We start from the raw sequence: 23277 nt of genomic DNA, 5'->3' as shown, positions 1-23277 counted from the left end.
TTCTCTTGGAAGACTTTGGCTACGCAGGACGCGTGCAATCTACTCCCACTCCCTAGAATGCATGGACCACGTTGATATTTCTTTGGTTTTAATGCACCACATTCCCGTGATACTCTTTCTCTTTCACAGTCCATGGCCCTTTGGCTGTATTCTGTAGATTATCTTCTTCTTTTTTTTTTTCTTTTTTTTTTTTTGATGGTTAAAAAAGAAAAAAAGGAAGATAAATATGCTTTCTTTCCTTATTTCTACCCAGTAAACATTCCATGTTCGGAAAAGTAAAATTTGGGGGAGATATATATATATATATATATATATATATATATCCAGCTCAGCTGGAGCTGGGTGTTTGTTAATATAATCTCTAAAAAGGAAAGGCTGAGATGAAGTGGGTTTTCACTATTGATGTCGTTATTTTCAGAGACTGTACATGCAGAAAGCAAGGGGAAAAAGAAGAAAAAAGATGGACGATAGAAGAAGCAGCAGCAGCAGAATGAAGCAGAGGGAAAAAAAGAAGGCAAAAGAAGAAAAGCTGGTGGGGCTGCTGCTCAGTGTACAGCTACGGCTTTCATATTTTGTGACAGAGCATTAACAATGACAGTGCAAAGGGTGGCAGCCGATCCCAGAAAACAACCGTAATTATAAGGGGCCGGGCGATGGATAGCTACTGGTCATGCATATTCATGGAGTGCACACTCCTTTTTACTACAGCCGTAAATAAAAATATATAAAAAATTGTGAAGAAAATAGGGGGACAGGGTGTGAGAGTAAGTGGGCCTGACTGCAAAATTGCTCTGACCCCCACCTGGATGGAATGGGGATAGAGATGGGATGGGATGGCATGGGATGGGATGGAAATTTGTCCTCACCCAATGCTCTCCCTCATTTATTGCCGGCCGGGTACCCAGATTGATGCTAAGGTAGCAAAAGTGTTCAAAAACTGCACATATGCAAATCCTGACCAACTTGCCCATCCCCCTATTCCTCTATTCCTTTCCATTTTCGTCTCCCCCCACCCCTATTTTTGTCTTCACTCACGATCTACTACATAGCCCCTCTTTGTTTCTTTTGATTTCTTTTTCGTTACTTTACCAACCTGCCTTATTTCTCCTACCACAATGCTTTATTCACCATTTATGTTAACATTATCGCTTTGGTTCATGTAATTATGGAATGTGGTGTGGACCATATACATGCATGTGAACCATACGGAGAGAGACATGATCGTATTAGAAATGGGCAAATATTAGTCGTAACTTGTGGGTGTTCCTTGGTAAAAGGACGCCAGAATTGCCAAGCTACGGGCCGGGGTTGTCCCCACTTCCCATGAGCTGTCAGCTTTCGTCGTGGAAGAATGGCTTTACATGGGCTGTCCAAGACTTCCTTCTCCAAGTACGAAAATGGCATCAAACCCTGCAAATGCTTCAATGTTTCATGTGCACACCGCTCGGGAAATACAAATGTGGTACCACTCGCCCAACCACACATAACAAGTCCCTTCAACCTCTTGCTCTTACATTTCTTTTTCATCATCCATCTTTGGCAGTATATGTGTTGGACCTAGTAGCTCATATAATAATTAGAACATGCATCATTGGTTGGCCGAGTAGACGGAGCGGAGTGAATGAAGTGAATACATACGTTTGTACAATTAGGGTTTTCTTCTATATATATATATATATGTTATGTTGCAATCCTTAATTATTAATAATAAAATACAGCTGCACTTTCTGTGAACGTGTAGGCACATTATCAAACTATGTATGTAAATCTGTGTTTCGACTCTATCTTAATCTATCTCTTTTCAATTTCATATTATTCATCATTGTTGTGCACGATAACAACAATATGATACCGTTATTAAGTTATATAACAGTCATATAATAGTCTATTAAATAGCATTAGTCATGACTCATTTATAATCTCCAAACTCAAACAAAAATAAAAACTTGAGCAGAGGTATTCTACTAGCTAGGGAGCAAAGATATTGTAATATATAGCTAACCTTAATTACTAGCACATACCTTCTATCATTCCACACACACACGTACGAAAATGGCATCAAACCCTGCAAATGCTTCAATGTTTCATGTGCACACCGCTCGGGAAATACAAATGTGGTACCACTCGCCCAACCACACATAACAAGTCCCTTCAACCTCTTGCTCTTACATTTCTTTTTCATCATCCATCTTTGGCAGCTATACATGTTGGAACTAGTAGCTCATATAATAATTAGAACATGCATCACTGGTTGGCCGAGTAGACAGAGCGGAGTGAATGAAGCGAATACATACATCTGTACAATTAGGGTTTTCTTATATATATATATATATGTTATGTTATAACCCTGTATCATTAATAGTAAAATACAGCCGCACTTTCTGTGAACGTGTAGGCACATTATCAAACCATGTATGTAAATTTGTGTCTCGACTCTCTCTTAATTTATCTCTTTTCGATTTTATATTATTCATCATTGTTATGCACGATAACAACAATATGGTACCGTTATTAAGTTATATGAGGGTCATATAACAGTCTATTAAATAGTATTAGTCATTTATAATCCTCAAACTCAGACAAAAATAAAAACTTGAGCAGAGGTATTCTACTAGCTAGGGAGCAAAGATATTGTAATATATAGCTAACCTTAATTACTAGCACATACCTTCAATCATTCCACACACACACATCATTTTAAAAAGTACGTACACGTGAGGATATATTTCATTAGTAGTAGTTAACCTGACAAACAAGAGATTAGCAAGTCTAGCACGTACGGTAGTAGGCTCCACTTACATTTAACCCACTTTAATTTGTTAAGCATCCAGACCAAGACCAGACCAGGGGAAAGACTGATTCAAAGAGAATTAAAAACATCCATCCATTTTTCTGTTTTATTTGATGTCTTTAACAACACATTTCCTATTAGGTAATTAATTAAACTGTTTTTGGTTTAAATGTAATGAATTGGCTAATAAAAGTGAAAAGAAAACGGTGATTGTCATGTTGTACGTGGCTCAGCTGACAAACTTAATTTCTCATTGCCATTACGCCCTGCAACGAAAGAAAGAATTTTAAGAGAAGAAGACTACCTGCTCCTGCTACGTAGTCATGGACTCCTAGGTCCAACGGACTTTGAATGGACCCAAAAAAAAAAAAAAAAAAAAAAATGGCATAAGGGTTCCTATTTCAGTACTACTCAATCCAAGCTCGGCCCAAATATTCAATTCAGCTAAGCCCTCAGGCCTAAAGTAATGGGCAGAAAGCCGCCTGCTCATGTGACCAAGTCGCATACAAGCCATTCGGGCCGGTAATTTTTAATATGAAATTAGTATGTTAAAGTTGAAAGATCTACTACGTTTAATTAAATAAATTACATTATAATTAATTTATATAATTTTATACTCATACCTTTACATAATTTAAATCCAACAAGCAAAATTTAGGGCCTTTACTTTCTAAAACAACCCACCAAAAAAAAAAAAAAACAGAGAAATTATTAACTTATAGTTGAAAGATTTAACCCATTTAATTAAATTGATTTATATAATCTGATACACATGTTTCAACGCGACCCGAACATGACACGAGGATACGAATTGCCGCACCTAAATGCACGCATAGCATCAGAGAAATGTGCCTCTTGCAAGAATATTCACATGGCATAATGCTGCCTAGGACTCATTTTATAGTGCAAATTACAATTTGAGTCGTCACTTTTGCCGCACTAGCAGAACCACTTGATGCACCCAATTTTATTGTGGCATTCAAACCCAAGACAAATTATTCTTCACACATTACAGTTAACCAGTTACATAATCATAACATATTAACTGAGGGTCAAACTCTTTTCACCATTGAACAAAAAATACAATGGTGTTGCATTTCATAATTACAACAGCCTCCAATTTTGTCATTGAAAAGATCGATCTCCAGCCAGGGGGTTGTCACCTCCATCTTTAAGATCCTGAAGAAACAAACTTTTCAATATGAGGCTTCAGCCCTGTGTTTCTAACATACCGCCTACGGTGTCTCCGCCATCCATGCATGACTTATGACACTCCATACATCTTAAATAAACACCCACTCCCTAATGTAAGCTATGCCATCTGTAAACAAAACCCTAACACCAGTCTTATATATGGGTGCAGAATATGTAGCTTTGGCTTCTAGCAGTTATAACCCATGCTTGGCTGAGGTGAAACATTATGGAACTCCATCATTCTCTCTCTACCTTTTTGTATTTCTGGGAAAGCTTTCCTAACACCTGAGAGAGCAGGAAAAGGGTCACATTATAAAACTGGGAAAAAAGTTCAGGATCAAGGGAAAGTAATCCACCTTATTTTTTGATTGATTTGCATCCATCCATCCCATCATGCTTCATGCTCAAGGCATAACTTTTATATTTCAGGGCATGCAATGCCTTAAGCCATAAGTTCCTATACAGTAAAGCTTCTGGATGCATCTCTTCCTGAAACTGATGTTTTTCTGTCAGAGCATCTGCAATAACCTGCATCTGAGATAAAGAATGCAAGGGTTTGGTTTCACCGCAAGTTCTAAACATCAAGTCTTCCCTTCGCCCCACAAGAAAAAGAAATGAGAAAAAAAATAAAAAGAAAGGTAAAGAAGACATCAAGTACTAATATAATAACTGTCAGCATCCGGAAAACTAATGATACCTGGATAATGTCATTGCCCTTCTCGGCCCATACATCACTGCATGAAGAAAAAGAATCCAGCCCTTTCTCAGTGAACACAGTATAAAAACTCTTTTGTGCCTCATGGTAATTCTGATAGTCAGGCTCAAGTGGAACAGCCATTGTCTTTGTCCATGCTAGTCTAAGTTCCACGTCAGAGCACTGAAAAGTACATTACTCAGGTTCTCCTAATCCAACAATATATGCATTTTTCTGTGTATGAATAATTCTCCCATCCCCCTGTACCCCGATTAATAATAAAAGTGATGATTATAAAGATCATAATCATTACTTTTAACCATTTTAGATTCAGAAATCTATCCACTAATCAACATCAGCAACTATTAGACAAAACAGTTCCCCCAAACATGAGAAAAATGAAGGTTATTGCCCTCAAAGTGTAAAACAAATTAAATCTCCTTGTAGATTGTGTAAAAGGCACATTAAATAAAATCTATTAACATGCCAGAGAAATCTAAATAGAAAGTGTACTTTGTAATCTCAAAGGAGAGTAGGGTTTAATTCTTGTCAAATTGACTCACATTCTACATAAAAGATCCGCAACAATCAATCAAACAACACACACACACACACCCCTGCCATACCTTGGAGTGTTCTGTTGGCTTAAAAGGACAGTATGGAGTGCCTGTTGGAGTTGACTCAGGCATTGAAATCCTTTGTCCAACCCTATTTGAGGAAAACACATAAAGCTTATGGATTATACGCTGAATTATGTCATGCTCGTAAGCATTCAATGAGTGTAAACCATTTGAACAGTTTTGTACAATCAACTCTGTCAGATCATGCATTGCATTAATCACTTTCGGAACATCTATTTTAGGAGGAGTAGACAAAGACTTAGATACATCCTGATGTGTTTCAGTTAGATCAGAAAGAAGACCAACTCCAGAAGATGATGGACTGACTTGTTCCTTTGCAAGGACTGGCACCCTTGTTTGACCAGTATGCACAACATCCTTGATTCCCTTCAAAGAGCCTTCAGCATTTGTCCATGCATCCTGATGCATTTCACTAAGATCAGTAAAACGAGCAACTCCAGAAGTTGGACTGAGGGCATGTTCCTTTGCAAGGACAGGCACGCTAGTTAAACCACTACACACAACATTCTCGATTCCCTTCAAAGAGCCTTCAGCATTTGCCCCAATAACACGCTTCCCATTAGAAGTAAAGTAATCTTCCACAAGAGATGGCTGAACCACGTGAGAAGACTTGATCAAAGAGCTACTTCTCAAGTTGACTAAAGCATATTCCTTTTTCGCTTCAGAGATACCATTAGAGCATTGCGCACCAATTCCATTACTCAATTCAGAAGGATGAGATCCCACTTTGGTGGAATCCATATTTTTAAGCATTCTTGATGATAAATAAACAGCTGAAGATTCACCTGTCTTGAAAGATGAGAAATCACTTCTACGACATTCATTTTCATGGTAATCTATGCTTCCTTTAGCATTACTAGGAAAAAAATGAGGTGCCAGAGGATTCAAACTGTTTCTTGTTTCAGACTCCTTTTCAAGATTTATTGAACATACAGGTTCAGCAACTCCAAATGGTGATCGACAAGCCTGGGTACCTTTCCAACAGGGTGAATCCACATCAGAGTCATTCTCATCCAGAATTTTAGAAGAACTTTCAACAGAAGCACCAGTTTTTATCGCATGAGGTTGCAGCTCAGATTTGACCACGAGCAAGGGATCTATACCATCATCAGAGATAGACTTGTCACTTTTTCTTTCATTACCTTTTCCTATCAAGCTTTGATCTAGGCAGACCGCTTTGCCTTTGCCATTAAGGAGGACATGCGGCTTTTTTAGGCTACATGGCTTACAACCATTTAGCCCATAGAATTCTTCAGGATTACAAACAGAAGAATTCTCATTTTTGTCAAGTGCATTGGTGCCTAGAAAATCAGAATTCACTGCCAAAACAGGATTAAGGGGTGAAACAGTTGTGCAAGTGCCTTGTGATCCATATGATAGAGCTGGCAATGAATTATTTTTTGATGGAGAAACAGTAGGTTCAGCTGACAAAGAATCAATTTGTGAGAAGGATCTCTCGTATGAATCAACATCCAGATTACAACTGCTCCAAGTCACTACTGGCATTGCATATGACCACTGACCATGAGGAATGTTTTGAATTGTTGCAGCAGAGCAAATATCTGATGATGTTGAAAACTTCAAAGAGGTGACCTGAGAATCTGGAAAAGATTCAGAATTTACTCCCTCAGTGCCCCTAGATTTGATTTGACTATCTCCTCCTATGATCGTACCATTTAATTTTTCATGCATATAATTAGAAAATTCACCACTAGGCTTCAACCCTTCAGCAGGATGCTTTCCTGCAAAAATAAAAAAATAAAAAATAAAAAAAAATATAAATAAAATATAAAAAAAAATCTTATAAATGCAAGGCTTTGTGTGGCTGTCACAGTCACAAAATATTGTTACCGTTTCCTAGTAATCTTTGCGTAGCTTCATATCATCAATTTCTCCAATTCTATTGAAGGATTGCCTCAGAAGGCTGTCAAGAAGAAGAAAGTTCACGATGCACTGATGTCCAGGGACAAAAGTTAGGTTGAAATTTTCTGTTCTTTTTTTTTCTTCTTCTACTAGAATAATTTTGGACCATTAAAGGCAAGTCATCAAGATTCTTGATAGACAAGTGTCTGTGCATACTTCATAATTTTCTTTTGTCATTCCAATTCTAAGAAAAAAAATTATCTATAGGCAGTTGTTAGGAAATTACTGGGCGTCTCCAGGTCTCCCCAATGTATTGTGTTGCTTAATTAGTAATTTAGATGCAAGTCAAAATGAAGGCCTAATTATAGATATAGACATATTTAAGATAATGAAAAACTCAAATCTCCCTTCAAATCCCAAGACCTAGTTCTAGGTGTCAATGGCCTGTATTTGTTCTATCCCATCTCCTAGCACATAAATCAAACACCACAAATATTTTTTTCCATGGTAATTAGAGTCTCTCCTAATACTTTGTGGTTACATGTTCACAGAGCAAAGAGGACCCCCCAAGGAGTCCTCCCAATTTTCTCCTACATCATAAGACAATTGAATTGGTTGTAGTCCTTGCTTCAAATGCGAGTGGAATAGAATTAAAACTAGAAGAAGTGTTCTCATATAATTTATGCACACTAATAACTTAATCACTTTACAGGAAAAAAAAAAAAAACTATAGCAATCAAGTAAACCGTGTTAGTTAGATTCACCGCCAAGAGATGCCTTTAAGTTCCAAATGAAGGGATATAATGAGAAACACATCGTTCTAAGATTAAAGCTACACAACTGGCGCAGGTAAGTACTACAAAAAACTTTACAAGAAAGGCATTCATTCATCTCATAAAGAAAATGTTGTTGCACTCAGCTAAATAGCATAAAAAGTTGAAATCATTATTTGCATCAGTAACATACCAAGTAAAAGAGAAATATTTTCCTTTTAAATCAATGAAACTACAGACCTTTACTTTTCAAGACACCACTAAGCTATAGTGGCCTGTACAATAAGACAGAATACAGCAATCATAGACAATGAATCGCAACATAATCAATATACAATATGATCGACTTCAACTATAAGCTTGAGGATCAGAAGGTTCAACCATAGTCAAAGTTACTATGGAATTCTCCAAGAGAAAGATACCTTGTTTTAGAAAGCTCTCATATGGTCTTGAACCTTCCTTCCCGGAGAATTGATGATCCCTCCTCTTGTCCTGTTCCACATTGGATGGCCCATCACCACCATCAGCCCCTTGGCCAACATAGCCAAAACCCGACAGGTTGTGGGTGAGATTAGGCATTGAGGACTTGGTTAATGGCATGGCATCAAAGTCTGACTCATAAGGGAGAGCAAACATGCTATTTCCTTCCAATGCTAATGATGGGTACTGCGAATAATTACGTAGTTGCGTATCAAAATCAAAGCCAGAGGGATTATCATATGGCAAATCCGTGACTTCCATATCGGACTGATGGCCATAATTTTGAAAAGCATCCAACTTGAGATCAGAAAAGGAATCGAGCGAGGAAAAAGAAGGGTCAGAACTCTGGGAATGGTCTAGTGAAGCAGTAAGAGGTTGCTGGCATGAATTGGCCAACAAATTCGAAGTGGGTTGGGGATTGAAGGGCGGAGCTAAAGGTGACAAACGGGACTGCAATGTCGAAGACCCTCTATCTCCGTGACCCTCCATTTTTCTTCAAAATCTGAAAACACAGCGACCCAACTGATCAAAACAAAATCTTTTCTTTTCTTTTCTTTTTTTTTTTTTTTTTTTTTGAACAAACAAGTGATTAAGAACCATGGCCTTTCTTTTCTTATGTTTTCTTCTTGTGTTGTGTATCCAAAGAAGTAGGATTCATTGTACACTATATGAGCACAGAGAGGTCAAGATATTATATCAATCAAATAGCAATAAAGCAGCATCATCATCATCATCGATAATGGCGCAAAAGCCTTGAATTACAGTACAAATCACTTATCAAAGGGTTTAAAGAATGAAATGAGAAGAAAAAAAATTCTCAACTTACCAAGCAAGTTAACCGGCTCTTCCTCGATCTTTGATGCTGATTGGCTCTGAGGGTGTTGAAGCTGCTTGTTGGAATGTGTACGACGAACAAAGACGCTCAGTTTTTTGCTCTGCGTTTGTCTTAGAGAACTCTTTTGCACTGGTACCCTTAGACCCGTTTGTATCTTTCTATCAAGGGTTTTTCTTATCTCTCTTTTTTCTTTCTTCTTTTTCTTTTTTACATGCTGTATAAGAAGAAGTGAGGAAACTTTAAACTAGTGATATCTGTTTTATAAGGCATGATTCTTAGCCGATTGAGTTACTTCTTAAGAACTATTACAATCAACTCTTATGGATATATGATGGCTCTAATCTTAAAACAACATTTACCTCTTTTAAAAAACTAATTCAAATGTTTGTTAAAAACGTGATTTGGTCTTTAAATTTGTAATTTCTCCATTTAAATTCGTGTGTTTTCAAAAATTCACTTCTTTCCTTCCGGTTCGAAAATGTAGATTTTTTTCACGTTTTCAAATTGCAAATTTTTTGCAAATGCACTTACAAATGGAGCTCTTCCAAAATTTTCTTTAAAAATGAACATTTAATCTACAAAATTGCAGGTCCAAACACACTTTATAATGAAAAGAGAGAGAGAAGAGTGAACCAGCATGTAAAAATATAAAAAATTGGGTGGGAGAAGTGTAAAATGCTGCATTTCTGAGGACGATGCAACAAATAAATATAAGTCAAAAGTTTTTATTGTTTTAAAATTTAAACAAAACAAAAGTTGGGATATTCATTATTTGTATGTATAATGGGGTCCACAGAAAAAGATTAATTGACCATGACGGCATGACCCAAGTCCTTCGAGAATCCAACGGTGTAGAATACAGACCATGCTGCCTTCTTGCCTTCTCAATTAAGTTTCCGAGCTCCTAGAATCTTTCCTACCAACCTCCCCCCATCCACATTCAGGGGCTCATTTTACCCGGCCAATACCACATCCCTTTGAAGTATACGAGTGTGGATGACACATTGTGTTGCGTGAATATGTAACGGGATAGATTATAGGTTTTGAATGAATCTAGACCTTAGATTTACAAAGAATTTAGATGTTTTAGATTTTGAGGAAACCTAAAAAATCATTTTCAAACTCAAGGTTTAGAATTAATTTTCTCATTCCTTTCATTAATGAGCTTGATGTATTTAAATAGACAATTACAATGCATAGTAAAATAAAAGACTAATTAGAATAAACTACTAATAATATTTATCTCTAATATTTAAATTATACTACTTATCTCTAATATTTAAATAATCTAATGATATCTATATAGATAACATATTATCCTAAAGTATTTTAAATCTAAAATACCTCTATTATTATACCCTTAACACATTGATCATATGCATCGGGTGTTTTCATTAGAATTAATAAATTCCTCATTTACATACATGACATGAAAATCTCATGGAGAGGATTTATTTGAGAATTTGGATTAGATTTAACACATTTAATGGTGTATACGTTATCATAAGCATGATGAATAAATTGTAACATCATTCAAAAATTTTAAATGACGTGTTAACGCCATTAGGGGAGGCTTAATATAAATTGAGGCACGAGGCAAAAAGTAAAAATGCATGAGGGTTTAAAGCAGCCACTTATATATATATATATATATATATATATACCATAGCATAAATTCTCCTCATTTCCCTTAAAATGGAAAGAATATATCATATTTCACTGCAAGGCAAGAGAACCAATGAAAACCATGGTATTTACTATTTATGATCACCACTATCTAGATTATTCTAGGACAATAATCGAAGAGAGAAAGCAATATATCCCTTTTGGAAAGGGCCATATAAGCACATGCTTTATGCTGTCACTATTGCTAGTCATAGAAACTACACAATATATTGATTGCATAAGAACAACAACTCCCAAAAAAAAGACCAATTGCATGCAAAGAGTTCTTGGATAACTGTTCCATTGAATATATTCCCCACTCCTAGCTATAAGAAACAAACAAACAAAGCTTTACATAAAGAGATTGACGGCCGGATCATGATTTTCCATCCAGATCGACCATACAAATTATGCCTCTAGATATTACACATGCGTGATCGATGATGATGATGATGATGGTACTGCTAGCTGCTGCACGTCGTCAGAGATATTATATATTACAATTACTGAATTACATGAGACAGCAGGCATTGACGTTGTCATCGTTGAACATGTTGCTGACCTTGTCGTCTCCCCGATGACTAATCGGAATGGTCCCATGCCTGTCGCCGAGATTGTAGCCATGCTTATAATAGTTGTAACTCTCTTTGAACTCATGAGTAGTGTCTCTGAAATAGCGATCGGAGGATGTGTAGTACAACGGTGGTTCCGGGTATGGCCAGAATTCAGCCCTCTTTCCAGCCCTCCTCACTGCCTTGAGCACCTTGTTTCGATCAACGTACCCGACCGCAGTTACCTTTTCTAACTCTAGGTCCACCTCCACCGAATCAACCCCTGCATATATATATATATATATATATATATATATATACCATCACCAAATATATTACAAGTGTATATATATATTCCTTCTTTTCTAGCTGATAGTACTCTTTCATTTTTCTCTTCTTCGATCGATCTCCTAATTTTTCAAGTTTACATATTTCATTTAGAAAAATGTTAAGTGTTCTTCTAGTGTTCTCTTGGTGTTCTCCCAATTGTGATGTGACTTTTAAAATCACTGTTTAATTTGAAATTATCATTATTGACTTTTAATCTATTAGTAATTTTAAAAGTCACATCACAGTTGGGAGAACACTAGAAAAATACTAGAAGAACACCTAACATTTCCTTTTCATTACTTTTTACTTTGGTTTTTAATTAATTAAGCCGTGTAACTTTAATTAAATTTGTGTTTGGTGTGTTAAACTTTGTATCCTAGAATGGGATTTCCATGAAATTAACGATTATATATATCACGGTGGACAAATTAAGTACTATATCAAACAAGAATTAAGTTCCTTGTCTAATTCATTTGGCATTTCTTGTTTAACATAGTAATTTTGACAAGAGTGAATTGAACAAGAAAAGTGTATGACTTCGCCTCTTGGATTAATCGCTAAAGATCACTATTAATATCACATGATTAGGGAAGTGGATAATTGATGTGTTACACAAGCACAGCAATTATAGTATTAATTATAGTATGTGATTATAGAAAAAGAAAAAGCTAGATATATATAAATTGATGTACCTTTAAGCTTGTGAATGGCATCTTTGACAACTCTCTCGCAGCCAGTGCAACACATCCTTACTCTGAGCTCCACAGTCTGGAAAGCAAACACGGTTTTAGGACTTTGGGAATGGGAATAACACGGATTACAGATGCTGCTTAGTTCCATCCATATATAAAAAGTATTCACATTTTCTTTCCTTTCTTCTTATTCCTTTGTTCCTTTTGTTCTTCTAGAGACCTTTATACTAATTAAAGCTAGGGGATTAAGAAAAGCTATGTATAAATTAATCTTATTGTCGTCAGAGATTCTTCTGTTCACTAGGCTGGGAACATTAATTGTCTTTTCAACTTGTTTCTATAACCAATGCTATTTACAACATATTAATGTGATTAAAGGAGATTAACATGAACATTGAAAGTGAGACATGGAAGGAGATCCTATATACCACTCTTTATTAAAACAAGTGGGTCCTTCTAGCTAGTTAGTTCAAAAGATGGGTATGTTCGATCTCCATTAAAACTTACACCGACTTTAAAGAATTCATTATTGACACGTGTGAATTTGAGTAACATCTTTTACATAATAGTTTCTACATTCATTTAATTAACATAGGTAACCGGTTTTATCACTGAAATCATGATTAAATTGGTATCATATATGTCCTGCAAAAACATGTTATAATTCAACCATACATGATACTTTGTTAAATCAACTTTTATCTTGAAAACAAGTAATAGGAAGAAGTAAATTTAAGTGTTATTTTAACAAAAACAATAATCTTTGACGAAATGAAAGAATAATACATGATTTGTATTGCCAATCGGCCTATATAGTACTATTACCAACGCTATGAAAGGAGGAAGAACAACAAAAACAAGAAGATGAAGATATAAGAAGAGTAGTATGTCTATCACTTTTGTTCTTTCTTTACTTGTTTTCATCTTTTATGAGAGACCAAAAAAAAAAGGATATGACATGCTTTATATATGGTGCCATGAAATTAAAAATACTTAGATCGAGAGAGAGAGAGAGAGAGAGAGAGAGAGAGAGAGATGGCGTTGTTTTCTGATCATCATAGCTAGCAAGTTGAAAATGAAAAACATGCATATATGGTGAAAGCTGATCGAAGCCAAAGGGAGATACCTCAAAGGATCGAAAACAAAAAGAGTTATTAGGAAAGTGGATTAACCTGCAAGGAGAGTGGACGACCCTTTGGCATGTTGTGGTTGAAGTTGTCGTCGAAGTTGTGGATGTCCCGATAGCGAAAGTAACAGTGTGCAATGGCAGATATGATGGAGCCAAATGCTTTCTCTAATACGGTAACCATGGCGCGCGTAGGTGACTTAAATACACAAGGGAATTGAAGAAGGACAAGCCAAGCCAAGCCAAGCCCTAGCTAGAAGATATTCCTCTGTGCCCTTCCTTAATGCTTAATCTATCCTCATCTGAAATATTCCAAAGTTGTCTACTATTGCATGCAAGCAATTTCTTGTGGTTAAATTCAGTGGACTTGGAGATAAAGTCTCCCAAATAATTAAGACCCTTTAGCCAGGGAATGGTATCTAAATCGATCCCTGATCACCTTAGTGCATCAAATGTGGGTCAAGCTAGCTGACATGGGTTTGCTAGCTGATACGTACGCACAAAGAGAATATGATGATCAGGTTGTCTCCCATGAGATATGGATTGGCTTAAAAAGGAAAGCTAGCTAGCTAGCTGGGTTTTGATGCAAAGGGAAGATAGATTCTGAAAAATCTTCACTGAAATGAGTTCACTACACAACATGCAACAATATCTCATATCTCTATATATCTATCTACAAAGCATATATGTATATATATATATATTCCCATATATATGTACATTGTTATTAACTAGCCCCTTCTTATAATTTCATTTCTAGATGTTTCACATTTTTATAATCCTTTGGAGAAGAGAATCTTCGGATGACGTATTTTAATTGGGATTTTAATAAGCTAATAAAGTGAACAAAGTGATGAGAACCATTGAATTCTTACCGATAAGGCCAGGGCATTATATATTCTTCCCGCAATCACTCCACACCATCAGAAATATATTAATTAATTATAGAAAATCCGTACTCCATTTACAGAAACTTCTTTTTGTGTTTCGAGGAAATTAATTAATTCTTTAATATGCTGGCCGAGATTCTTTCAGCTTAAGCGTGGTTAGGAGAATATTTTATGTATTATTAGGTAATATTCCTCGTGATAAATCTCAACTCTATATATTCGTTAATGCAATTATGCATTGCATCTTTTGAAAGGAATATGTGGTTAATTAGCTGATCAAATATTACATTTCATGGAGGGTTCGATACTTAGATTATTCTTCCAACTTAATTTTCTAACATTTAGATAATGTTTCAGCACACATATATATATAGCTAGGCCGCCTCTGCTAGCTAGCTGTATGCAATTAATTCTTTAATTTATCATGAATATAATGGAGAAAACAATTTTTGATGTGAATGCCACGAACGACAGTTTGGAGACAGACCGTATAAAAGAATGAATGTCTTTATATAAATTATGATCAATTGATGCTATCGATCTCCTCCTAACAACATATGTATTACTAGTTCCATTGTTTTTGTAAAAGGTTCCAAAAGACAGTTGGAAAGGCAGCACACTGAAATTAATACTAGAGGTTTTAATTATCTGCGCATGACATAAGGTACGACGACCATAATTATGTCACTATGATCTTTAAATTTCCAAAGGAAATTATACTTAATGAGCTTTAATTAATGGGATTTTTATAAAAGGAATTATAGCCTTTTGAAGTTATATATATCTATATATATGTTCCAAGTGCAGTCATTATGTATATTGTAACAAGTTAAATCGTCTTGTTTGAATTCTATTTTTCATTTGGTGAAATAATATTTGTCTTAAGATTCAAAATATTTCTTATTTTTGTCTTAATTAAGATTCAAAAGAATTTATTGAATTCTCTTTGGGGACATATAGAATTATATATAAATCATTCTATGCATGGAGAAGCATATGGCGAGTCAAGGGTCTCCTAAAGGCAAAGCTCGTGTGGCGCGTGGAGGATGGGTCTAGTGTCAAAGTTTAGGAGGGTAAATGGCTCCTAAATCTGTTAACCTTTGTGGTGCAATCATGGGTTAGGATGTTGGACATGGATGCAAGAGTCAATGAACTCTTTAGCTAAAGACTCTCTCTCTCTCTCTCTCTCTCTCTCTCTCTCTTGTTTTAGAGAGAGAAGGGAGAAAAAAAACCCTAGGTTTTTCTCCCTTAGCCGCCTCCTTAGTGGGGCTTTCCCCGCCGCCTCGTGCGGCCGTTCAGGGGAGGGGGGAAAGGCTTTGCCTTTTCCCTTCTCCCCTCCCCCCTCCATGTTTTCCTTGTAATGGTTGTTTTTGGTTTTTCTGTTCCCTTGTTTTTTAGTTTTTGGTTTTTCTTGGCCGGTTGCTGCTCCTCACCATGGTCGCCATTCACCGGGTTCCTCTCTATCGTCGCCGTTCAACCTCACCATCCGCCATCCTCAACCTCCCAAGTCCCAAGCGCTGCTGCATCGTCGCCCAGCCTGTCGCCCATCGCCTAGCCTGTTGCCCACCGCTCTGTTTTGTTCCCGATCTACTCTCCCCCATCATTCCCGCGGCCAATCGCGCCTCCCCACCCTCCTCTGCGGCTCCCCAGCTTCCCGTCGCCACTAGCTGATCCTCCATTCGCCAACCTTGCGCCACCCAATCTCCTCCACCCGCCTCTCATCATCCACTGTAGTAGCTGCTTTGTGTATTTGTTTTTGTGTGTATTTGTTCGATAAGAGAGGGTTGTCCATTCCTTATAAATATGCCAAAAATCTTGTCCACAGGCAATGTAAGACTATTTCTCAACACCCTCCCTCACATGCAGGCCGGTATTTTTTTGTTGTCATTGTCACTGGGTAAGTAGTGTAGGCTCTCATTCGTCCTATGGTAGACTTTGATACCATGAATAAATTTGTGAGCCTAACTCATCTTATAAAATCGGTTCGATAAGAGAGGGTTGCCCATTCCTTATAAACATACCCAAGATCTTGTCCACAAGCAATATGAGACTAGTCCTTCAGCGGCTCCTTCTCAGTTTTATGCAATGCCATCCCTACAACTTTCATTTAACAATGATTATTGCCTTAATTGCGTAAGTCTTTTCAGCAAGTCTTTACGCATTTTAGAACTGCCTTGTGCGGCTCAAGAACAAGCCCGGCTTATTTATGGTTTCTCTGAGGCCATAGATGAAACTATTGCCTACTGTTTGGTCATTTTGAATTTTTCTATGTATCCTTGCTGCATTTACCGTTTGGGCTTTGTTGTTGGGGTGCCCATCCTTTTGTTGTTGTTCGATCTCATGAATAAATTTGTGAGCCTAACTCATCTTATAAAATCGGTTCGATAAGAGAGGGTTGCCCATTTCTTATAAACATACCCAAGATCTTGTCCACAAGCAATATGAGACTAGTCCTTCAGCGGCTCCTTCTCGGTTTTATGCAATGTCATCCCTACAACTTTCATTTAACAATGATTGTTGCCTTAATTGCGTAAGTCTTTTCATCAAGTCCTTACGCATTTTAGAACTGCCTTGTGCGACTCAGGAACAAGCCCGGCTTATTTATGGTTTCTCTGAGGCCATAGATGAAACTATTGCCTATTGTTTGGTCATTTTGAATTTTTCTATGTATCCTTGCTGCATTTACCGTTTGGGCTTTGTTGTTGGGGTGCCCATCCTTTTGTTGTTGTTCGATCTCATGCATGTAACTCATTTTTCCTAATTCGCTTAAAAAAAAAAAAAAAAAATGTCAATGAATTCATTGATGAATATACTAGGTGGTGAAATGTGCCTAAAGAATATTTTTAATGAGATGAGGCTCGAAGAATAGGCAGTATGGCAATCAGTCCCAATACACAAACTAATCAATTAATTTGGAGTGGTATATATGTCAATCAGGAAACTTTCAGTAAAAAGTATACCTTATAGAAAAAAATATATTCACTTAAGGTGAATGCTTCAGTGCCTTTGTGTATAGCACGTATCCTTGGGGGGTGGTAAAAGTTTTTTTTTTTTGAGAAGGCGTGCAATAATTTGCTTTCAACTAAAGAAAATTTATTAAAAAATTTTAATTATTAAGGATCCTTTGTGTCTAATTTGTGGGGGTGGAAGTGGAGAGCACGTGTCATCAAATGATGTATGGGGCCAGGGGATCGCATTAGAAAAATTAAAAGATGTTCAAGCGGGAAGGGTAATTCCATGGGCGGAACTGTCGAGAAATAGTTTTACATTGTTTATGGACAAGATTTTGGATATGTTTATAAGGAATAGACAACCTTTTCTTATTGAACCAATTTTATGAGATGAGTTAGACTCACAAATTTTCTTCATACTCCTTATCTTGGGAGCCGACCATAAGACAAATATCAGCCTGCACATGAGAAAGGTGTTGAAAAATAGTCTCACATGTCTTGTGGACAAGATTTTGGACATGTTTATAAAGAATGAATATCTCAATTTTGGACATGTTTATAAGAAATAGATATCTCTCTTATTAAACCAATTTTATAAAATAAGTTAAGCCTACAAATTTTCTTCATCAACCCTGAGATTGGGGGAATAAAAATATAAAAACTAGTAATCTGAAATTTAAAACTAAAAAGTAAAAAAAGAAGAGGAGAAGCTGCTGCTGCTGAAAGAGGGGAGCCACCACTGTATCTTTCCCTCTCTTTTTTGACTATTTTAGCTGAAATGATGATTGAAGAATACCAAGCACTGAAAATAATGAAAGCGTATGTCCGGCCGCCCCACCTTAAAACGATAGCGACGTGGGGCCATTCTTGTGGATGCTGAAGAGGGATTAAATAGTGGATTATATATATAATAACAATAATTAAAAAAATAATTAGTGGGTGCACCAGCAATTATCGCCCAAAAAGTTTCCAATTAGGATCGGGTATTCTTTCGCCTATCAACAACTATCAATGTTCATAAAAATATGAGTAAAGTTATATTTCTCTAAAATTATCACTTAATTGATAATTTTTTTCTCAAACTTTTAATTATAATAATGTCATCCTCAAACTATTAAAAAATTAACAATGTCCCACCTCAAAATACAAAAAAGACAAAAATGACCCTAAATAATAAATATTTGTCAATAAGACAACAAATCCTTATAAAATAATAATAATAATAATAATAATTATTATTATTATTATTATTATTATTATTATTTTACAATTTCCACTCCCTTTTCATTTTTTAAAATATTTTAGATTTAGTTTTTTTTAAAAAAAAAATTAATTAATTTTATTAAGGGTATTTTCGTCATTAGAGAGGATATTGACAATTTTTTATAGTTTGAAAAAATATTGTCACAATTAAAAGTTTGAGAGGACATTATCAATTTGGCGATATTTGAAAGGAGCATGGGAACTTTTCCCTAAAAATATTTAACCTTAATCGTTTAAAAAAATGTATATAAATATTTCATCTATCATTTTTTTTTTTTTTTTTAAACAATGTCTCTTGAATATTTTAATTTTTACAATATTCTTCAATCTACTATTTAGATTAATATATTTCTCGGGACTTAAAAATAATAAAAATATATTTTTTGATAAAAGAATAAATTATGAGAAATACTTTTTTAAATTTTTATCGTGAAAGAGAGAATTGCTACCCAAATGATAAATTGAAAAAATTGAAACATTGAAATCATTGCAAAAGATAATAATAAAAATATTCACATTCGACGCAATAAATTTAATTTTTTACTTTCTACTTTTACTAAACAATCAATGCTCCGGCCATCCAATTGCTTATGTTGCGCTGTCTTCGTCCGCCTTCCACCGTTTTTCGCCTCTTCAAAATCGATTGATCTTTAGATTTAGTTTTGAAAAACTAGATCTAGTCTCCTCAACTGGTTTCGCTCAGCCACGAGCCGGCCCACCGTGCTCCTTGGCCCCTCAGTTGTCCATCGGGGCAAAACAGCTCCATCTCGTCCACCACACGCCGGCCAGTGCACTTAGCCTTCCTCGCATCCGCTGTTATAACTGTTTACTGGTTTTTTAACGTATTTTTGTTGTGTTTTTTTAATAAGGATATAACTTCTCCTTATATCTGCTTTCATGAATGATCTTTGGGGTGAGGTTTTTGTCCGGACCTTTGGGTCGAAGATGATTAGTCTCATTGTGTGTGTTTTGCTCTTATGACCGAAAAAATAAACATTGAGAATATAGGCTATCTATGTATTAGATTGAGCCTGCTTGGAGCAGTTATGTTCTATAACTGAAGTTTGGACATGAGTTAGCGGATTTTGAAGTCATAAATATGACTTGATTGTAAGATTTTTATGTTTGTCTTTATGATGTTGTAACCTCATAGTGTTGACTATGAGTTATCAGAGCGTTATGCTTTATGAAGTAAGGGCTTTTATGCTCTCTGAAATAAGGGCATGCTCTTGATATTTTTTTAATAAATGAATATGAAAGATTCTTTTTTTAAAAATAAAAAAATAAGCAATCAATTTTTATTTATTTATTTAAAGTAGCTATAGGCTACACCCTAATGGGTAGGGCTGGCAATTTTGACACGACCCACGAACCCGACACAAAAAAACAGATATTAGGTTTGGCCTTATTGAGTTCGGGTCTTAATCGGATCTACCCGTTTAAGACCCGGTTAATTTCGTGTCTGGCGGGTCGACCTGCCAGACCCGAACAATAACCGGGTTTGGCGGGTACCCGTTTAAGATCCGGTTAATTTCATGTTTGGCAGGTACTTGCCAGACCCGGTAAAAAAAAAAGTAAAAAAAACCCTAAAGACTAATCTAGTAATGAGTAACCCTAAACACTTTTGTTAGCCTTTTGTTTTTTGTTATCTCTTTCTTTATTGCTATGATGGAAATGTCATGGGAAATCTAATTTGATCCATATTCATTTCATATATACACCATTAAATATATATGTGAAATTTAATATGAACAGTAAAACAGAGAACATTTAGACTGGTCACAGGGCCAGCTCAATGTATTTGGGGGCCTTAGGCGAAATTTTAAAGTTTGACCTTATTTTTTTAATATTTAAGTCTTAATTAAATAATATTTATTTTAATAATATTATTATATTTTTATAATATTTTTATTATTTTCATTCTCATTGTTGTTTCATGACTTTTAAGTTTAAATTTTAGTGGTCCAAAAAAATTGATGTGGCATATTTGTTTTTTTGGGTTAATTGGTCTTATTTTACAATGGGCTTATTATATTGGGACCTTATTTTAGAAGCATTAAATTTTTATGAGAAAAAATTTTGGGCCTCATTTAATAAAAAAAAAAAAAATTAGGCCTCAAGTTGGGCCTTATTAAAAAAAAATTTGGGGCTTACTTACTGGGGCCCTAGGCGACAACCTCAGTGGCCTAGCCATTGAGCTGCCCTGACTGGTTATAGCAAAAGAGTTTTCTTAAAGAGAAACTAAAATCATTATTGCATTACATGGAATTATGGAAATGGACTATCTAATATGTATAGAGTTGAAAGTCGCTAATTTTGTGAATGTTTTTATTAACAATTGCATTAATATTTATGTATTATTATTACATTTTTTTTTAATTTTAGGGTTTAGGGTTTTTAACGGGTCAGGTTACCTTTTAAGAGCACTGATCGTATCAGGTCGTGTCTACTCGATATAATCCGGTCATTTTAAATGGGTTAAACAAGTCGTGTCGAATTACTTGACTATTTTTCGTATTATAATCGTGTCAAACTCGTTAACCCATTTTGCTAAACAAATCGTGTTTGTATATAAATTAATCGTCTAAAAAGTATCTATAAATCATAATCGGGGTAGTGTCAAGTACCTATTTTACCAACCCTCAATTAATAAATGTAGTTAAAAAATAAAAACAACCAAAGAAAGAAGGGATCTTCTACGCTCTTCTATCTCCCGAGAGGGAGATGCTCAGAAAAAAAATAGATATTAAAATAGAACTCCGCACAAGGCTACTTCCTGCTTTACGTCACATCTACATGTTTCTGCCTTATCTCTATCTCTCTCTCTCTCTTTCTCTCTCATCTCTTTGTGGGAGTTTCCCACCGTACCCAGGAAAAAAAAAAATCGAAATTCATGCTGGGAATTTATATTCAATACAATTGTGTTTATGGGTGTACAAAATTGTGATTTTCAATGATAAAGTTGGGATCCTTCCTTGAATATATGGGCAGTCTGTCCATCTAAATTCTAATTGATTCATTTATTTCTCCCTGCATGTATACATACACATACATACCCCAAACAATTTGAACCCAAAGCTGAAAAAAAAACAATGGTGGATAAAGAAAAACACGGAAAAAAAACACTTTACTTGCGATGAAGAACTTCGATGTCAATTAAATCAGAAAGGAAACAAAAACGAACAAAAACAAAAACCCCCACTAATTTTTACAGAAATTGAGAAACCCCGCAACTTAAAAATCGAAAAGAAAAAAAAAAAAGAAAAAAAAAGGGACTAATAAGCCGGGGCAAGTCGAGGTGAGGAAGCGAAAGGAAGGCTGTGGAGAATGAGAAAACGAACCCGCCTGGGGAAAGGCACCGAATGGAAGAGATGCTCCAGCACCCTCGCCAACAGCACCGTGTACTCCTCCATCAGCTCCGCCACTACCGCCACCAGTATCATCTCCTTTTCTATCTCTCTCTCTTAACTGCTATATATGCTCTCTCTCGCTTAACTCCTTTTATATGCTCTATCACTCTCTCACTCTCTCTTTCTCTAGAGAATTAATATATATACCCTGTAGGCTGTGTAGCCTATGGGAAGAGACTGGACAATGCCACCAGCATTCACCGGTTGCAACTTCGCTGGTATTCTCAGAACCCTTGGCAATTTACCACGGCGCCCCCCACTTTCTCTTCCAGTTTGCTGCTTGGCTTCCACGTGGAGGTTTTATTTTGCATTGAAACCTTAACAATGATCTAGATTTATCTGTGGATTCGATGGGAACCCAAAAAAGGAAAACACAGAGAAAAATAAATAAATCGGCAGTGGGGTGCAGCAGGTGGGTCCCCAATGGGCGTCCCCATCCGCTGTGGCTATAGCCTTCTCTCACCAGGTTCATGCTTATCCTCTCCAGACTCCGGTCCTATTGAGTCAATTAATCAATGGAGTTATTTGTTTAGTTTCGCCACCTAACCTCTACATTAGAGTGGATGGTGCCACGTTTCCTTTCACCTTTGCTGACACTGACAGATTGTTCGCCTTGCTTTTCGGTTTCCATGTTCCACTTCACCTTGTCTTGTGGATAATGCCACTTCACCTTTACTAATTTTAATCTTCCTTCCTTCCTTCCACCACCACCCTATTCCCAGGGAGCCAAAAATACAATAGAAAATTAGAAATCCTCCTTAACTTTACCAAAACCAAATTTAAGAACGGTTGGACCTGGTGAGGGGTCACCTGTAAGACAAAAAATGAAAGTCATTAAAGCCAACGGAAGAACTTTATATGCTTAATTCCGTAAATGGTGTTGAGAAAATACAAGAGAGTATTAGTCTGCTACCTAATGTGCATGTGAAATAGTAATATGCCAGACGTTTTATCCTTTATGTTTAAGTTAAATTAAGACTTTGGGCCCTACACATATTTATGGTATTACCAAGAATAAACAAAATAACCTTCATGATTAAGATTTCTGGTTAAATAATTATTCGCACTCGCTTTAATCACCATTTGAACTCTCCATAAACCCCAATCAAAATGAAAGCATTACCTGAA

General features: G+C 36.0%; 3 protein-coding genes across 4 annotated transcripts; all 3 read right to left on the bottom strand.

Annotated features, from left to right (window-relative positions):
• Positions 1 to 3731: 3731 nt before the first annotated feature.
• On the bottom strand, positions 3732 to 9403 carry LOC132175400 (uncharacterized). Of its 2 annotated transcripts, XM_059587345.2 has the most exons (6): positions 9263 to 9403; positions 8379 to 8938; positions 5306 to 7062; positions 4683 to 4862; positions 4342 to 4519; positions 3732 to 4270 (listed from the first exon to the last, which is right to left on the bottom strand). In XM_059587345.2, exons 2-5 carry the CDS (start codon positions 8923 to 8925, stop codon positions 4343 to 4345), a joined length of 2661 nt encoding a protein of 886 aa, XP_059443328.2. In that variant the 5' UTR covers positions 8926 to 8938; positions 9263 to 9403; the 3' UTR covers positions 3732 to 4270; position 4342. The 2 variants fall into 2 exon arrangements, with proteins under 2 accessions (XP_059443328.2, XP_059443329.2); XM_059587346.2 differs by lacking the exon at positions 3732 to 4270 and having other exon boundaries at positions 4471 to 4577.
• A 1820-nt stretch (positions 9404 to 11223) lies between these two features.
• On the bottom strand, positions 11224 to 13969 carry LOC132175493 (heavy metal-associated isoprenylated plant protein 30). The gene is made up of 3 exons (XM_059587458.2): positions 13682 to 13969; positions 12510 to 12585; positions 11224 to 11770 (listed from the first exon to the last, which is right to left on the bottom strand). The coding sequence occupies exons 1-3, from the start codon at positions 13817 to 13819 to the stop codon at positions 11448 to 11450; spliced, it is 537 nt and encodes a 178-aa protein (XP_059443441.1). The 5' UTR covers positions 13820 to 13969; the 3' UTR covers positions 11224 to 11447.
• A 7876-nt stretch (positions 13970 to 21845) lies between these two features.
• Positions 21846 to 22529, bottom strand: LOC148586734 (uncharacterized). The gene has a single exon (XM_088514205.1). The coding sequence runs from the start codon at positions 22180 to 22182 to the stop codon at positions 22015 to 22017; it is 168 nt and encodes a 55-aa protein (XP_088370331.1). The 5' UTR covers positions 22183 to 22529; the 3' UTR covers positions 21846 to 22014.
• Positions 22530 to 23277: the final 748 nt, after the last annotated feature.

Source organism: Corylus avellana, chromosome 3 (assembly GCF_965113065.1).
Source record: "Corylus avellana chromosome 3, dhCorAvel1.hap1.2, whole genome shotgun sequence".
Lineage (NCBI taxonomy): Eukaryota > Viridiplantae > Streptophyta > Magnoliopsida > Fagales > Betulaceae > Corylus > Corylus avellana.
This window is presented reverse-complemented; position numbering and strand designations above follow the sequence as displayed.

Coding starts and splice junctions, on each gene's coding strand:
- LOC132175400 (XM_059587345.2), bottom strand. CDS start 8,925: ATGGAGGGTCACGGAGATAGAGGGTCTTCGACATTGCAGTCCCGTTTG. Junction 7,063..8,378: donor TGAGAGCTTTCTAAAACAAG/GTATCTTTCTCT, acceptor TTATTTTTGCAG/GAAAGCATCCTGCTGAAGGG. Junction 4,863..5,305: donor AGCCAACAGAACACTCCAAG/GTATGGCAGGGG, acceptor TGTACTTTTCAG/TGCTCTGACGTGGAACTTAG.
- LOC132175493 (XM_059587458.2), bottom strand. CDS start 13,819: ATGGTTACCGTATTAGAGAAAGCATTTGGCTCCATCATATCTGCCATT. Junction 12,586..13,681: donor GTCGTCCACTCTCCTTGCAG/GTTAATCCACTT, acceptor TTTGCTTTCCAG/ACTGTGGAGCTCAGAGTAAG. Junction 11,771..12,509: donor TGCCATTCACAAGCTTAAAG/GTACATCAATTT, acceptor ATATATATGCAG/GGGTTGATTCGGTGGAGGTG.
- LOC148586734 (XM_088514205.1), bottom strand. CDS start 22,182: ATGATACTGGTGGCGGTAGTGGCGGAGCTGATGGAGGAGTACACGGTG.